This window comes from Meleagris gallopavo, chromosome 17 (assembly GCF_905368555.1).
Source record: "Meleagris gallopavo chromosome 17, MGAL_WU_HG_1.1, whole genome shotgun sequence".
Taxonomy (NCBI): Eukaryota; Metazoa; Chordata; class Aves; order Galliformes; family Phasianidae; genus Meleagris; species Meleagris gallopavo.
The window spans coordinates 9,228,367-9,246,373 of NC_139420.1; the positions used below are offsets into that span (position 1 = coordinate 9,228,367).

Genomic DNA, 18,007 nt, shown 5'->3' on the forward strand with positions numbered 1-18,007 from the left:
ATTTCTGTCTGGCCAAAGCATCTGCCTGTCCTGTTTTTAATTAACATATCCCTCTGTTCTCCTCAGCAGGTCTATCTGAGCACGCAGGCCATGGCGCTGCAGTGGCTGAGTGCCTCTGGATGGGCTGAAGCAGATGTGACACAGGTAAAACATGAGGACGCTAAAAAGCAGCACAGCAACCCAGGGGTGGAGGTGGTCCCAAGAGCTTTCTGGTGGGTGGGTAGCAGGAGGCATGCTGTGACTTGTTATTTTCCCCCATTCTCATCTTTCACTTGGTTGAAAGCATTTTCTCTGTTGTGTCCCCGCAGTGCTCGTTGTCAGATGACTGTCACTTTCAGAAGTAAATATTTTTAAATTAAAAATCTGCATTTATTGTGGGTATTAGATCCCAGACTTGCAGTCAGCTTGGGACAGAAGGACATGAAGTTTGAGGTGTGCAGCTGAAAACTTAAGGAGAATAAAATATTGATAAGTGTATTCAGAGAGAAAAAGGACACTTGATTTTTTTGCCTGGGGATATGGAGCAGTGGAATATATCTCTAGATCTTGTCTGCTGAAGCCTTATCTTCTCAGTCCCTCCATCCACCTGCTAGTATTGCACATCTCAAGTGCTCTCAGTTTCTTGGGAGTGCTCTCCTGCCTTTAGAATTAAAATAAAAGCTCTTTCTCTGGTTTTGTAGTGGCATTTCTACTCTGTGCCAGGAACTTACACCTATTAGTGGTTCTCTACACTAAAAAGAATTCTGGAAAAAGTTCTAGAACTGCTGTTTAATTAGAATGAATTTAGCCTTCTTATTATAAATCAGTATTGCCTTGATGCGTGCTGTGTGTGTGTGACCTTCTGACTTGCACCAAGAAATGGGGTTGTAAATGAAGGACTTTGATTCTGAACCAGCTCTGAAATGATGGCCTGCCTTCCCAGGTGGAAGCCTGCAGCTGCCAGGTGAGCAAAGTTGAACCCAAAGGGGTTTGCAATATTGCAACGGCAGCCACCACTGACAAGAAGAGGATTTTGGTGCTTTAGGGGAGGCCAACTAAAGCATAACTGTACAAAACGAGGCAAAAACATTCCCCTAAGATTTTTGATTAAATTAAAGCTTGTAACACTTTGTCCCACAGCTGTCCTGTTGAGAACAAGCTCAACTTTGTGGGGGAACAGAAAGGATTTGTACCTCGGCACTCGGCTGCTGGGCGCCCTGAACCTTCTGGCCTTGTTCCTTTGGTCTGGCTGACAGCACATTGAGGATGAAACTGAACACACTGCTGTGGTCCTTTGGATTTCCTAGGGCCATCTGGGCATAGAATCCCTGTCCCTGCTGGGTACCTTCATGCCTTCTTGGTTTTAAGTTTTGTTCAACGCTTTTATGCCTGCAGTGCAATCTGGAAGCACCTGTCTTCTTGTGAAAAGTTGTCAGGAAAAAAATATTCGTCTACCAAAAGCTTTTATTTAGGAGAGTGTAAAAAGTTACTGTCAAAAATAAAAAAAAGCTCTGACTGCTGGTTAGGATTGGGACCAGAACTGTAAAATGCCAAGTAGCTAACAGTTCCGGAGTTGGTTTTTTGCTGTGTCTTTGAATATTCAGCTTAGAGATTGTACTGACTGCCTTCAAGTTTTCCCACAGGACTTGCTCTTAATCTTGAAAAGATCTGGAGTTTGGATGTATTTTGCAAATACAAACTAGTAATTCCAGCTGTGCAGTGGCCCATTGGGAGCAGCCTGGGATGGATCAGCTCATACAGTGCTGCAGTTACCATGGTGTGGCATGCAGAAGCTGTTTGTGAAGATGAACATTTCCTGCTGTGAGCGTGGAAATAGAGTGTGTTCTCTGAGAGAAGGGGAAGAAGTCATCAGAGCAGTAAGGAAAAGTGCTGACTGTTGGGACTGACTTCCTCATCTTAGTATTGACCTCGTTAAGGGAGAAATGGATGCAGAAGTCCCTGGTATTCTTTTTATACAAGTGGTGAGCAAGATTTGGATATTGTGGAGGTAAACAGCAGTGGTAAACTGCATTTTCATTCAAATCGTACTGCTGTTTTCTCATCTTTATTTTTTCTTGTTTTTACAGGTATTCAGCTTTTTTTTTTCTTTTCTGTAGTCTTTCAAATTTGGTAATTTTTATGCCTTTTATGCCTTTTATGATCCCTGATGAAACTGGAACATGTGGCTGTGCTATTTAATGAGGACTTTCAGATTAGGCAAAGCAAAATCCAATTTAAAACCATTTGTCTTTTTTTTTTTTTTTTTTGCTTAGCAAAAACAGTCAAAAAGACAAGTAGAGGAGAAAGTGATCTGGTGTGAAAGCAGTGCTACAGTAATTCCAGCTGAGTCCTAAGAGTAAAGACATCGTAGGTGTTCCACATTACTGTAACTGTTTCTTCAGGTGGGCTGTCCAGGAACCCCTGGAGCAGCAGAGTGCAGTGCAGATGTGTTGCCACTGTATGGCCAGGCCTCCTGTCCTGGAAACTCTTCTTAATTGGTGAGTTTTCAACCTCCAGCTGAAAACCTCCAAGGTTTCCTCTGCTTTGTTCCCTTATAACCTATTTAATGTACATTCAGAGGATTGTGGGCAAAAGTGTCCTTGCTTTTCCCCTCTAAGTTGCACATGACCTGGTTTTCCCATCTTGGTGCCTTAACTTTGCTATGTTGGCTCAGTTTGTAAACTGTCGTGACAAACTTTTGGCTTCAACCTGAAATTGAGCTAAGAGAACGTGGCCCTACTCACACATAGCCAGGTTAGTGCTCTGGCTGGGGGTGGATCTTGCTGAGAGCTCTATTTAACAAGCTGCAGAACTTGATTGTGTTTTGCTCTTTCAGCTTTTTTTTTTTTCTGTAACAGCCCTGAGGAGCAGACACACATGCATTAAAGCTGAAATTACCTCAGATAGCAGCAGAGTGAAATAGGATCTCTGTATATTGCTCAGTGAAAAGCTGGCTCTTTGCTCTGGGAGCTCTGTGGAGGACTCTGTGTGTAACTGTGTTGTTTATCCCAAAATATTGCTGACAACAGTGCTGTGAGACAGGTTACCTGTACCTGCCTGAACCTGGGCAGCAACGAGGGTATTGGAAAAGCATTTTTTTTTTTTTTTTAAACAGACTTTGTACCCTTAAAGCATGGTTTTTTTTAGATAATAGCAAAAGGGAACTCTTACAGCCTTGTAAAACATTCCTATGCTCTTGAACATTAAAGTCATGCTGTACCTAGACCAGTGATTTTTGACCAGCTCCACCCTTTCTGTAATTTGGTGATATGCAGTGTAAGTTGATTGCAGACAGTGACAGAGGTGCTTTGAGCAAATCAGCACCAAATTTGCAGTTAGCCAGGTCAGCTGCTGTACTGATGTAAGCTAGCAGGAAGCTTCTTAACAAGGCATGCAGCGTGCTATCCAGGAGTTCCCAAAGGCAAGTTGTGGTCACGTGTGTGCAGCAGGGCTCCCCATGGGCAGGCAGTTGCTTGATGCTGCACAGTTCTCAGCAGAAGGTCCACGTGGATTTTGGTATATCTAGTTTGTAGTTGATTGCAGCGTGTGCTCTGTCAGCTGAGATGTTCACAGCTAGTCTCCCAGTTCAGTCTTCCACTATGAGGACACGGGCAATTTCACTCAGCCCTGAAGACGAGTAGCAATATTTTGTGTTGCTGATTGAAGGAGGTATGAGGAAGAAGAGGAGCAGGCTGAAAGCAGGTGTAAGAGAACGATGAAGCAAGAAAAAACAGCGCAGCAGGTGTGGCCTAACAGTGACTGCCTCTTCTGGTGCACTGGCGATTCAGTGAAGATGAGCACTGAACAGTAACACTGTGCTCCCATAGTCCCCACTTTCTTACAGTAACACTGTGCTCCCATAGTCCCCACTTTCTTGCAGTGAGCAGTGACTGGGCCTGCAGTGCCTGCTCTAGCTGAGTGGCTGTGAGGAGAAAAAGAACTTTGTAATCTCACTTCCTCCTACAGAGTCATTAAATGAGGCTTTAAAAAAAACCATTAAAGCAGTGATACAAGTGGAAATTGAGCTAGAAGAGTGTCTCTTACACCTAGAAGACCTTAATTTACAACACATTTGCAATCACTGGAATGGGTTTTCCAGTAGACCTACTGATATCACTGCCTGGCTCTGCCAGATTATGAAAGCAGCAAGGAGAAATTCAAACTCTGCCCAAAATGCCATCACCAGCAAGCGACCTGCAAAGGGATTATTTGTATTACTCGGACATCTGCACGAGCAACCACCCACCACACTGCAAAGCGTTGGTGCAACTGGTGTATGGAAGGTAGGGGGTTTGTGCTTCTGTGTCTTGGGACTGGAAGAAACTATTCTATTGTCACATTTGAATTTAGAAAAAGAGGTAGGGTGGTGCTTTAAAAAAGTTTTTAAAATCAGGTTTTATTCATCTTCTGTTCTCTTTTATGTAATATAATCTTGCTGTTTTCTTGCCACATAAATTAAATAAATGACACCACAGGAAAATAACCATTTACAACTGGTGTACTCAGTGTCTGCACAAGGACTCTGCAGATTGTAGTCTTAATCCTGTCCATCTTTTCTTTTGCCTGTTTAATTTTCAGAAAGTTATTTTTTTGCTGAAGATGACTGATGGAGGATGCGTTACTGCTAAATCTTCCTGGTAAGGTTTTTCGTATCATCTGTTCATTTCCCACTTGTTGCCCAAAAACGCATAGAGATCAAAACCTGTTACTGCCACTGTATGCATTTTCTGTCCTGTTAGATAGTTGTTGGTACAGTAAAAGCAGTCTGTGGAATATTCATTTTCTTTTTTTTTTTTAATCTGTCTCAACCACTGCAGCTTCTCTCTTCTTTGCTTTTACAGCTCCATCCATGAGGGGCTCACACCATGAAAGCTAGTGTTTTTCTTTTCTGACCTTTGCTTTTACATCCATGTACACAGCAACCACAGCCTGAGTAAGAGCCTTTCATGCATAGGAAGTGCCTGTGTCCTCCCTTCTGGCTCCTCTCCTGCTGTGGAAGAGTGCACTGCTGCAGCAGGTCTCAGTACAGCCTGCACTGAAGAGGGAGCTCACCACAGTTGCATCCCAAACCAGGATTTGAGAAGCATGGCAGTGTAACCAGCAGCCCAGAAAGAGTGCACAGGGGTCACATCTCTAACACTGGCACTGCTTATCACACTGCTCATTGACAAAGCCTTGCAAAGAAAGTACTGTGAGATGCACAAGGAGTACAGCTGATTAGGAAAAGCAGCCACGAGCTGCTTCCTCCCTCTTGCACTCATTGCCATGTGCTTACAAACTGGGATACAACCTTCCATGCATCCTACTTCACCCAGAGAAGAATCAGCACATTTTAAGGTCAGTTACTCATTAGTGAGGAAAACTTCCATCGTGATCCTCAGCGCCTGGATGCTGTTAGGAGGCACTTAAGGGCAGCATCTTGCTCTAAGGTTCTTCAGCTACGGTAGGCCTTCAGCAGTTGACCTGCTATCACCAGTCTTTGGATCTCACTGGTCCCCTCGTAGATCTCAGTGATACGAGCATCACGATAATGACGTTCTGCTGGCATCTCTGTCACATAACCCATACCACCCAAGATCTGGATGGCCTGAAACAAAGATATGGGGTTAGAATAGATGCAGGGCTGCAGAACTTGTTTTGCACAGACCACAGCCACCTGAAAAGGAACTAATCTCACTGCATGCATACCTGGAGGAAGCACATGGGGCTGACTGACACACTTGTGATCAGAGAAATACACACAATTAGAAGTCGTGTAACATTAATACTGACATCCCAGACAGCAAATGAACCACTTCCGTGGTATTTGTTAGTTTTTCCATATTCAACACAGCCATGTTTAAGGGCAGGGAAAAAATAAATGCAGACACCACAGGTACTGCTCTATCTTCTCATTATACATCAAGCTTATTGCTAATTGAGTTGGGTGCAGCTAAGTTCCCCCAAAAAGCACCAATCCAGTTAAAATGCTGATGCTGCCTCTGGACAGCATCAATCATGATCATTAATAACACAGCATCACATGCCTGCATAACCCTGAATCCAAAGAGGTGCCCAGACTAACAGCTTCACGTGCCTTTGTTAAAAAAGGAAAACAACATATATGTATGTTCTACTAAAGATTAAGTTTCATCCCATTTTCATGTAGGTACTAGGCTTGTTGTGTATAAGAGATGGAATACAAACTGCTTTTCAGAATGCTTTGCAGCTGAGAGGTGCCAGCTGTGGTAGTTACCTGATGAGCGATGTTTGTTGCAGCTTCTGATGCAGCCAGCTTGGCCATTGCCGCTTCCTTTGGGAAGGAAAACATCACTGAGGATGCAGCTATCATAGAAAAAGGAAAGCCCCAATTGCAACAGGAGTCTGACAGTCTGCAGACCAACTGTGCAGAAAAGACAGGCCAGGTCGCTGGCACCAGCTCTCAGCAGCCAGCCCCTCTTGCCTTGCATAAAAGCAGGGCACAGCTCCAGAGCTGGAGCTGATGGCAGACACCAGTGTGCAGTGTCTGCTGATACCAGACCAGCAGCACTAGGCTGGGCAGGACTGAAGGCAGCCACACAGCACATCACACATTTGCTTGCCTCAAGCCTGTGCCCAGAGCTGTCACTACTTGACAAATGCAAAGCTAGAAATACCTTTGTGAAGGGCTTCCCGTTGTCTTTCAGCATGGCAGCTCTCCAGGTCAGTAAGCGTGCACTCTCTAACGCCACAGCCATGTCTGCTAACTTAAACTGCAATGACAAACACTGCCTTTGTCTGAGGTGGCTCTGCCTACAGGAGAACATAGAGCTGTCTCCCACCTCTAAGACCAGCAGCACCAGAAAAGCAGCACCTCCATCTCAACAGTCTGTATGAAAATGTAAACAATGACCTTGTTTATCCCAGACAGTACGAAATGCACTGTGTTCCCAAAGCCAAGTACAAGTGTCCATATGAACTTTCCACCACCACCAACAGCACTGCCTGCAAATGACCCAGCCTGGCTCATACCTGAATTGCCTGCAGCTTTGTGATGGGTGACCCAAATGCCATTCTCTTTTCAGCATAATCCACAGCACAGTCCAGAGCTGCCTGAGCTATTCCCAGAGCCTGAGAGGCGATGCCGATCCTTCCTCCATCCAGAGTTTGCTGACAAAGACAAATATGTGTTAAATCAAATAACACTTGATCAAAAGAGTACACACATATCTACTCTTTCTTTCATTTTTCATAATGACTAGTGAATTGGATCTGTAACTTGCCCATTAGGTTTTGACTGCTTCCCTGGCTCACTGTACACAGGAAGAATTCATGGTACAGTGAGAAAAGATTTCATCTTAATCCTGAAGGTCTCAAAAAAATGATTGGTGACTGGAGAGTTCTTCCAGCTTCAGAGCTCAGCCCTTCTCAAAATATCAGGCCAACTAATGGCGTGTTTCCTTAGTGAAGAGTGTGCCACTGCAGGGAACAAGCTGAGCAGGGGCCTCCTTCTGTTCATTAGTCACACACGTGCTGTTATCTCTGACTTCTTCCACTTCTTTTAGACATTTGTAGCAAATTTAGACATTTAGTGATGCAGAACATACTCTGTGCACCCAGGACAACTATCCTCAGCCAGAATATTTAGGGAAAATGCAACGTTCCCCCCACCCCCTTTTTTTAAGGGTACAAAATGGAAGAATAGAACTTGAGTAAACTTGATGAGAAAAATTAAACTAAATTGCCCCTGCACACACTGTGCCTCAGCAGCACTCCTTAATCAGAGCACTGCCACACTGAGCCTGCAAAAACAGCACTGCCCAGGATCTATGATAAATCAATGATTTACCGAGCTCTATCAGTGAGTTCTCACATGTTGGCAAATGGGTCAACCGTCTCATGTTATACCTTACAGTAGCAGCTCTCACCAAAGTTATCCTAAATCTGAAAATAGTTTTAAAAACGGCCAGTTTGGGAACTACTGCTTTACACAAATGCACCCGTGATTCATTTCTTACCATGGCAATTTTGAAGCCCATTCCTAGCTGCCCCAGCAGGTTGTCCTTGGGTATCCGACAGTCCTCAAATATCAGGTTGGCAGTGGAAGAGGCTCGGATGCCCAGCTTGTCTTCTTTCTTCCCCAGGGACAGCCCCGCAGTTGGCATAGGAACAAGGAATGCACTAATGCCCTGCAAGAGGACTCACTCTTAGGAATGGTGTTGACTTCCCACTTACCTGGCTGTCAACAGGCTCCCTTCCCTTCCCATTTTTTTTCCACAGGAGACGTGTGTCCGAGTAACCAGAAGGAAGGGAAGGCACAAGGAACAACAGAACCAGCACACATCAAACCCCCTCCTCCCCGCTGTGCAACATCTGCACAGCTCCAAACACTCTACATGGTCCTCAGAACCCTTTCAGAATGATTCTCCCTTCACTTCCAGCCCTTTTTTCTCAACTGACCCACTCAACACACCTTGTGCTTCAGGGATTTATCTGTAGTGGCAAACACCACGGTGGCCGAGGCGTCCCAGGCATTGGTGATCCAGGCCTTGGTGCCATTCAGCACCCACTCGTCACCATCCAGACGTGCCATTGTGGATGCTGCACCCGCATCACTGCCGTTCCCTAAGCAAGGCAAAAAACATTCAGGCAATCAGTAGCAGTGATCTGCAATCAGTGCAAAACCACCACCTGCCCACACCCCTGCTGCCAGCTCACTGCAGTGGTGTCACCCCTGTCTCTCCCATAGGGGGCAAACAAACAGAAAAGGAGAAAGGCCAGTATGTTTAAGATGCATCCATCTCTAAGGTTTTGCTCACATAACAGGGTAAAAATTTTCAGCACAGACCATGGGGTAGCAAGTAGTGAGTACCTTGGGCACCAAGACTTCACTTGAACATTTGAATGGAATTGCTACAAACCACATTTCTGCAAACTGTTACAGTCTAACAGACCTATAGTCCACTCTAAATCTGATTAGGGAAATTACCCTATGTTCCTTGCAACAGGAATGCTAACAGTAACATTACCTGGTTCACTAAGAGCAAAACATCCTATTTTGTCCCCGCTGGTGAAGGGAGAAATCCACTTGTGCTTCTGTTCCTCAGAACCAAACTTGAGTATTGGCCCTAAATACAGAGACTTTAAGAATTGAGAGCTGAGTTAGTACCTCCTCAAGGTACAATCAGTTAACACCCAGAATGTCAGTGCTCTCCAGCACACCGTAATTCACAACAGGAACGGATCCCATTTCTCACATACACCCCTCTCCAACAGCCACCCTGCTCTCAGACTCGGCTCCATGCCTGTCCCTCACACACAGCCTTGAGACACTCACATTATTGACGCTGGCAATGACTCCTGTGGACGCACAGCCCCTGCTGATCTCCTCCACAGCAATGGAATAGGCCAGGTAGTCGAGGCCAGCTCCTTTGAACTGCTCTGGCACTTCCACAGCCAACAGCCCTAGGCTACCCATCTTCTTCACCTGCATGTGGGGAACGGAGAAGTAAGATTCTCTGCACCAGCAAATACATGCAGACACACAAAGTCAGGTCACAGCAGGGCTACATACAGAGGAACAATGTGTGCAACTCCTGCTGAAATGGGAATCTGGCTGCACAAACTGCTAAGTGTGGCTAGATGACTTCACCGAGAGCTACACACGGTCACTGCTGGCTTGGATGAGCTCTTGCTCATTTCAAGAGCTGTCTTCAGTACCAGGAAAGGAGGGAGCCTTTTGAAGATGAAATATGGTGCTACAGCCCCACCAGGATTTTCTCCACCTCTCACCAGAACTTCTATCATCACATTTCTCTTGTCAACTTGCTAATGAAAATCGTTAGAACTCTATCTTTGAGACTGCTGTGCTTCACCCCACGACTGCACCAGGGAAGAATATTATGAACTGAAAGACCCACAGAGCAGTTTGCAAAAAGGTGATTTTTCATTCCCATGTAAGCCAGGTCTTGCTTTCCAAAAATTGTGTTCAGCACATTCCAAATTATTCCAACCCTAAATTCCTCAGGTGGACCCTGGCCTCATACCTGGAAGCTCTTCAGAGCACACACCATCTCACACTGCATGTCTTAACAATATCTAGAAATATATGAAAGAAAAAACAAGCTTTCCTCTGGTTTTACATTTAAAATGCAATGTCAAATTTAGCCCAATCTTTCAGTGAAGTTAAATGTATTACCAGGCTGTGCATGCTTTCACAGAACCTGTGAGGAATTTTAAAAGAAGTATTTTTCCTCCTGCATGGACAGCCAGAATATTTGTCCACCATATCAAATGCAGAGGATGAACAAAGGACAGCAGTTCATTCTATGTATGTTGCTTTATCTTTATTAGCCTTCTAGTGCCTGAAAGGGGCCCACATAAAAGTTGGGGAGGGATGTTTATAATGTAGGGACAGGGTGAAGGGAAATGGTTTAAAACTGGAAGAGAGCAGATTTCAACTAGATAGTAGGAGGAAATTCTTTACTGTGAGGGTGGTGTGACTCTGGAACAGTGAGGTTGCAAATGCCCCTCCCTGGAAGCAATAAAGGCCAGGCTGGATGGGGTTTTGAGCAACGTGGTCTGCTGGGAGGTGTCTCTGCCTATAGCAGAGAGGTGGAACTGGATGATCTTACAGATCCCTTCCAACCCAAACCATTCTATGATTCTATAATGTTAATAAATACCGTTTACACTTCCAATTTTCTCCAACACATTCAAATTCAACAGCATATGTCTTGTACATGAATGAGTGAATTCACCTGCTCAACGTGACACTAATTTGCTGTACCATTTCCACGTGAGGATTCAGAGGTCTATGTGGAATCTTAACAGACCACATATAACAGACACAGCACCCACCAGATGCTATCACCTCCTACCTCCTGACCGTTCTGCTCCCACAGAGGAGCTGCTTGGAGAACTGACAATTCAGTAGTGCTAAAGCTGGAGAACACGAGCAGCTGAAGAGCTCAGAACGCACACTACAGCTTTCACACTAAGACAGCTCTCCTAGGAGCAGACCTAAACCTCAGCCAGCTGCCGAGCCAGCAGAACGCAACCCACGGAACGTTTTTTGGTACGAAGGTCAGAGGACGCTCCGTGACAAAAAAGCCCCAGGAGCGGCTTCCTGCCCCGGGCACGGTTAGAAAGGCACCCGCCTCCCACCGCAGGGCAGCGGGGCGGGCAGCGCGCACCTGCTCGGCCGGGAAGCGGTGCTCCTTGTCCAGCTGAGCCGCGAGCGGCATCAGCTCCTTCTCGGCGAAGTCCCGGCACGTCTGGCGCAGCATCTGGTGCGTCTCCGGCAGCTCCACCGTCTGGTACACCGTGTGCAGCCGGCGGAGGGACCCCAGGGCCCGCGCTGAGGGCGGGCAGAGCCATGAGGCACCGCGTCCCTTCGTCCCTCCCCCCACCGTCCCTCGGGCCCGCGCTGAAAGCGGCGCCGCCACGGGACGCGGCCTCAGGCCCTGAAGGGCACCGGGACGCCGTCGACCGCCCTGCCGCTTTGGCCGCGGCCGCTCCCGACCCCCACACGCAGCCCCTCGGATCCTCCCGGCAGCCGCGGGGGAGCGAGGCCGGCCTCCGCGCCCTCACCCCTAGGCAGCCCTCCGCCGCGGGTCACGAGCAACGCCAACGCCGCCGCCGCCATGGCCGCGCCTGAGGGAGCGCGAGGAGCAGCACTGCGCATGCGCAAGTCACCAGGCGGGAACGGCGCGAGACGACGCGAGGCCACGCCCCTTTCCAGCCCCTCAGCCCCGCTCCCTTATCCAAGCCCCGCCCCCAGCGCCGGACGCCGCCGTACGAAATCGGGAGGTTCCTTTATTGCACGCAGGGCGGCAGCAGCGCCACCGCCACGCGCGTCCAAACCGCCGCCGCGCCGCCGCTGCCGTTCGCGTCGCCTCGCCGCAGGGGGGTGCTGCTGAGCGGGGCGAGGCGCTCGTCCCCAACCTCCGCTACGGGCGGCACCGAGCACCAGAGGGCAGCGCGGCACGGGGCAGCGCGGAGGAAGACGCCGCTCAGAGGGCGGAGGACGGGGACAGACGGACGTCAGTAGGAGCAGCCCGTGTGGCCGTGGGACGGCTGTCGGGAGTCCGCAGCCCCGGAGTGTGGAGAGAAGCCGGTCTTCACAGGGCAATACTGGAGAGGTTCGGTGTGGGCTCAGCGCTGCTCCCCGTGCTGCTGTAGAAGTGATGCTGGTCTCTGTGCTGCTGGAGGATCAGCATTGGTCCCCGTGCTGCTGGAGGATCGCTGTTGGCCCCTGTGCTGTTATCACAGAGCACGCCACAATCCCAGCTCTTCTCCCAGCCCTGCTGTGTGCCCTTACACACACACTGTGCCTGCTGGGACTGCACTCAGCTCACAGATCAGATCCCATCCTCTCTCCCATCTCCCCTGCGAGCAGCTCTGATCCGTCCTTACAGCACCACATCACACCAAACTGAAGGATGATGCTCCATACAGTCACGTTTACCAAAGACACCATCCCTGCCATGAGGATGTGGTTGGAAATCGCTGACTTTGTGGTTACAATCAGCTTTTTTAGTGCTGGGGTGCCTTTTTTAAGGGACTTTTTTTCCTGCAGCATGTTTGTGGGCAAAGGCCTTCTAATTTAGCCAAGCAAACAGATACCTACGGGAGCTGAGGGGTGCCAGCACTGCCCGCACAACCCCCAGCTTTCCTTTGGTCTTGCTTTACTTATTGCTGAATAGATGATACATTCATAAATGGAGAAGCACTGCCTCAATGCTTTTTCCTCATCACTGCTGGCTGAGGTAATGACTGCTTCAGACAGAAATCCCCTTTCCTACAGGCCCTGAACTCACTCACACCCAGCAGTGCTCTCTGCTTCTCAGGGCAGCAGTCAGATGGCACCCAGTGCCCCATGAGCACCCGACCTGCACAGCTGTGTTGTCCCCTGGCTCAGTCTTCACCGCTCCTCTGGCAACGGTCTGTCTCCATTTTAAGTATCTTTACTCAGTGATATAGAAAACAGACGAGAATCGTCACATTCGTAAGAAAAGCAGGAGGTTGCTTCATACAGAAAGGTAAAAGGAATGTTAAAAGGCACCTGGATTTATACTACATATAAATTCACCTCAGTATGCTACAACGTCCTGGAAACACCTGGCAGCCTCTTCTGACCTGACCCTGAGTATCTCACAGTGCTCCAGGATGGAAAACGCACTCCCAGGCTGCTCTGCCTTGTTGCAAGCACCGCCCATTCCTGCAGCACAACAGAATTTCCCCTTGCCAGCACAGCACGGGGCCATCTGAAGGCAGTCACTGCAAGAGGCAGCTTGAGCTCCACCTCACGAGCAGCTTTGCTAATTCTGAAACAACTAATGAGATTGCCCAAGTGCCCGTGGAGATGCTGGAAGGGATCGAATGGAGCAGAACTGCCCTTCATCTTTCAGCCACACACACCTCGCCCCTCCGCATTCCCGAGACATTTGTTGTGGTTGCTCATGATTAATACTCCACCCGAACAAGTCATTTGTTGTGGTTCATCGTAATTAAAATCCTTTCCAAGAGCTGGAGATTCTTTCAGGACTGCCACCCCACATACTCTCACTGCTTACCTCGTCACCCTGCCGATCCTCTGCACCAAATTTACGTCGTTAATCTGCAAGGTGAAGGCTTCCTATTGCTATCTACGCATTAAAAGGCTGCGATGCCCACCTCATTTAATCCTGCTGAGGCATAATCTCAGCAGATACAGTATGATTTGGTGTAGGAGTTGGTTCTCAGCTCTCTAGGCGAGCAAGCAGAACTAACACTAGCCAAAGTCTCCAGCCCAGACACAACTTAGCTCCCACGTGCAGCAGAGGTGGCTGCTCAGCTCAGGGAGGGGATGCAAACCATCATCATCTTGAGCCAGCCAAATACACAGGAAAGGGTTTTCCTAGCTGAGATTCTGCATGGTCAGAGCTGGACACCAGCACGGCTGCTGGGAGGATGGGGTCCTCCACTTCCCAGGGCATGGTGCTATTTCCTGTTGCCAGATCCAAAACGCTGCTGCAAAAGACACCCTTTGGTCTGGCAGAAACTAACTCAGCAGAAGAACTTCCTGAAACATAAATAAGCAACTAAGGATACAAAGCAGTGATAGGATCTCAAACAATTAAGAAGAATCATATTAATTCTCACAGTTTGGTCATTAAGAATCCCACTCTGTAACACTGAATAATTTGACCTGGGAAGGTTTTAGCTGCTAGTACCTCAACTGAAAGAAAGCAAGTGAGCTGGTGACACCACCATCTCTCCTTCCAGCACCTCTGACAGTCAGGTTTAAAACATTATGATGTATACAGAGATAGAAGCCTAGGAAGCTTTGCTCCTTACATGTTTTTCAAGTGATTTTTCCACATTCTCCCTTCTTCCTCTACACCTCACCAGACTGAAATCCCTCCTCCACCCCAACTAGGCTGACAATATGCTGTCAGTTCAAAACCAATACATTCCGTAGCAAAAGCCAAAAATCCTACACAAAGGGGAGCAGTAGAAATGAGGAATGATAAACACACTGAGATTAACTTCAGCTCCAAGGTTGACCCTTGAGCTCCAAAATTCAGCAATCTGCTTGAATAAGCTCAAACAGAAATGCTATTGGAACGACTAAATGATCAACCTGGGTAAGGTCCCTTTTTTCTCCTATTGCGTACCTCCAGCGATATCTCTGGTAAAACACAGATCAAGCCATTCCCAAGAGCAGCTCAAATCCCTGGAGGGGAAAGAGAAGATTCCTGCACAGAAGCTGAATTAGTCTCTTATTTTATCTTTCCCACTGGAGAATACTGGAATGTACCCTAAAAAGCTATCTCACCCATGCTACAAACTAAGCCACTAGGCACCAAAGAGATGATCTATCCAACTGAAGAAGAGATCTGCTTCTCAGATGTCACTGGCTACCTGAAGGCAGCAAATTTTCCTGCTAAGAAATAGCTTACCCAAATAATTTGACCTCTTGGAAGAGGGTAGTCACCCAATAGGTGAAACATCGGGAGCACTAGAAGTGCAACCTAAGCTATAAAAATTGTAACAGCAATAATTTTCAAACAGTGCCTCTGATCCATAACCTAACCAGGGTACCAAAAGGTATCCAGAAATGGAGAATGACAGAGGCTGGATATGTTATGGGTGTTGGATAGTGAAGCGTTGCAGGGAGATTTCCTTTAGTTTTGCGAGCTGTCTTCTTTGCTTCATGTGCTCAGCCTCATGCAAGAAGAAAAGGTTTGACAGGAAGCCTTGTTGCATGAGAGAGCAAGTCCAGTCCAGTCCTGGACATCTGGAATGGTTAATGGCAGCACAGCTTCCAGCAGCCATATCATGATTACTGTCCTCCATTGTAAGCATAATCGGCCTTGTTGTGCATTATCAACTTGTTGTCCACAAAGTAAAAGCTGTCTGAGCGGGTCTCGTATGGGTTTTCAACCATCAGACGGACTGTGAAAGAGAAAGCTCGATTACATTCGGAAGCCTGTCACACTCTGCTGGGCAGTGCAGTCAGAACAAAAAGGAAATTCAGTGGGATGCACCAGGCTGATGCTCTGCCCTATCCAAGAGAAGCAAACAGATCGGCTGGGCACACATTAAAAGCTCTGGCATGCCCTACCTATTCTTCCTATTCACTGGGCACTGTCAAAAACAGAGGTGGAGCAATCTCACATAAGACACAGAAACAGTCAGAGCCACCACTAGAGCAAAGCAGAAATCATTGTCTGAAAGCAGAGAGGCTGCAACCTGTAAATAAAAGAAAGCAGCTGCACTCTCCACTGCTATACAGGTGAGGTACAAACCCAGCACTCAAGCAGCCACACAGGAGGGCCCATGTGCTCTGCTCAATCCACCCCCAGGGCAAACATATCCTGCGCAATGCGTATTTGCAGAGATCTTGGTAGGCTCAAAAACACACCTCTCAAGAGAAAAACCTGTTCTGCTTCAAAGCTAGAGGCTCAAGACCTAAAAAGCAAGTGCTGAAAACAGACGTGTGACTGCTAAGAGAACCCTTTTCCAGGGTTTTGTTAACTTCTGCACTGCACTGTTAGGCACTGGGGATGACAGCCCCATCACTGTGCAGCTCTTCTTGCAGCCTGTGACTTGACAATGCAGGCTGCCTTAGGCTTTCATTTCTAAAGTGGATAATCTGCAGCACAAGTCTGTGACTTGGGATTAAACACATCTTCAATCAGCTTAATTCCATCCCTCCATCCCCGTCACAACTTTTTGCACAAGTAGAGAGAGAGAGAAAATGAGCATATACATACAGCTTGCTGCAGAAAGAAAATACTTACTGAGATCTTCTGAGAGCTGAGGGAACTCGTAGATGTGCTCACATGTGTTCCTGCTACTGGGAATGCAGAAGCCAAAATCAAAGTCAAAGTTCTTCAGCAAGCGATCTCTGAAGTAATGCCTCTCAATCATTCGGAAGTTTGACACTGGCTTTTCTCCCACTGTAAATTCCACTCTGTAAGAAAAAAGTAGGAAAAAAACAGGTAAGAAAGCTTTCTCTTCCTACTGCAAAGAACAGAGCCTTAGACCTGAAACTACACAAGAACCCAATGGACCGTTCCAGAAAAATACTTTATATTGTTAGTGTACGATGAGGTCTCTCAAGTCCTTGATTCTAGCTATAAGCTGCTCAGTGGCACCACATAAACATCTGATTTTCCGCTCAGACTTCTGTGAACACATACTCACGTTGCACCAACAGTCCGAAGACGAAGAAATGCTGGGGTGAACTGGTAACGAACAAAGCGGCCCGCACTGCTGTCCAGTTCACTGCTGTCATCTTCATCCTCGTTGTCTTGCTCTAGAAAATGCACCAGCACTGAATTATTCTGCCAACAGCACACGTGTAAGGTAATACTGGGTGGTGGATAGGACAGGCCTACAATTAGTTGGGCATGGAATGAGAAGGAATTGGTCACACAGTCATAGCAGCACTAAGAAATAAAGAGATCTGCTAACAGCCAGCCCAGCCTCAGTGGCCCTGGTGCCACAACCATCTTCAGCCTCACCAGATATCCAAGAAAGACGACCTGCCACTAGCAAGGGAAGCTCTGCAGCTGACAGTATACCCCCATCGCGCTATATTCACATTTTTATGGCATAACCTGGAAGTTTCCCATCAGAGGTAAACTCAGCCCCGTGCTCTGGGAAGGACTCAGTCCCCGGGATGCTGTAGGAGCCGTCAGCTGGCTGTGCACAGCCCTGCCCCGCAGCCCAGCACCGCACACCTGCTGCCGACGGCTTGGCGATTTCAAACAGCACCGTCCCCGTCTCCAGGTCTCGGATCTTGAACCTGGTGAAGTCGATGTTATAAATGTTATCCTCGGGTTTGCACAAATAATCTGGAAGAAAACACGGAGGAACGTTTCAAAAGATCTCGGAGCGACTACAAAGGACTCATTAATATTTCTGATCATCCCCGGCCCCTAAGATGCGAGAGGAAGGCACGAAAGCACACCGCGGGTGTGCAGAGCGAGAAGGGAAGGGTGGGGACAGGAAAACGGAGCGCGGCGTCCCGGGGGGGGGAAGAAAAAAAAAAAAAAGAAACCGCCCAACTTTCCGCAAGCGGCAGCAGAGGCGCAGGCAGCGCCCGGCGGCTGCACGACTCCAGCGCGGCGGCACCGGGCAGCGCGCAACGCACGGAGCCCAGCGCCCGCCGCGGCCTCCCGGACCTCCCGCCCCGCACCGCCCCGCACTCACTCTCCGTCACCCGGCACAGCCCCAGGACGTGCTCGGGCCGGACGGTCTCCAGCTCCAGCAGTTCGGATTCGGTCCACGGCGCTCCGCTCCGCGGGGCTGCGTCCGCCGACCCGCGTCGTCCTCTCAGGCGGCTCAGGGCCCCCCCGCTCCCCGGCGGCGGCTTCTTGTCGGGTCCCGCCGCCGCCCGCGCCCTGGAGCCGCTCATCGCCCCGCCGCCGCCGCCAAGATGGCCGCCGCCTCCCGCCGTAGCTATGGGAGCGGGGGCGGCGCCGCGCGGGTCAGAGGGCGCGGGCGTTGCCGAGCGACGGCGGCGGGGACGGACGCGAGGCGGCCCCCAGCCCCGGCCCCGAGAAGAGAGCGACCA

The 18,007-nt window shown here is 48.5% G+C and overlaps 2 protein-coding genes across 3 annotated transcripts; both read right to left on the bottom strand.

Annotated features, from left to right (window-relative positions):
- Positions 1 to 4,346: 4,346 nt before the first annotated feature.
- Positions 4,347 to 11,686, bottom strand: ACADS (acyl-CoA dehydrogenase short chain). 2 transcript variants are annotated; one of them, XM_085238584.1, is made up of 10 exons: positions 11,530 to 11,686; positions 11,133 to 11,296; positions 9,275 to 9,424; positions 8,967 to 9,078; positions 8,411 to 8,562; positions 7,956 to 8,126; positions 6,970 to 7,107; positions 6,615 to 6,710; positions 6,215 to 6,271; positions 4,347 to 5,566 (listed from the first exon to the last, which is right to left on the bottom strand). In XM_085238584.1, exons 1-10 carry the CDS (start codon positions 11,621 to 11,623, stop codon positions 5,414 to 5,416), a joined length of 1,287 nt encoding a protein of 428 aa, XP_085094710.1. In that variant the 5' UTR covers positions 11,624 to 11,686; the 3' UTR covers positions 4,347 to 5,413. The 2 variants fall into 2 exon arrangements, with proteins under 2 accessions (XP_085094710.1, XP_085094712.1); XM_085238586.1 differs by lacking the exon at positions 4,347 to 5,566 and having other exon boundaries at positions 6,233 to 6,303.
- A 1,203-nt stretch (positions 11,687 to 12,889) lies between these two features.
- Positions 12,890 to 17,913, bottom strand: UNC119B (unc-119 lipid binding chaperone B). Its single transcript, XM_085238614.1, has 5 exons — positions 17,644 to 17,913; positions 17,172 to 17,285; positions 16,633 to 16,744; positions 16,227 to 16,399; positions 12,890 to 15,378 (listed from the first exon to the last, which is right to left on the bottom strand). The coding sequence occupies exons 1-5, from the start codon at positions 17,846 to 17,848 to the stop codon at positions 15,266 to 15,268; spliced, it is 717 nt and encodes a 238-aa protein (XP_085094740.1). The 5' UTR covers positions 17,849 to 17,913; the 3' UTR covers positions 12,890 to 15,265.
- Between the last annotated feature and the right edge of the window lie 94 nt (positions 17,914 to 18,007).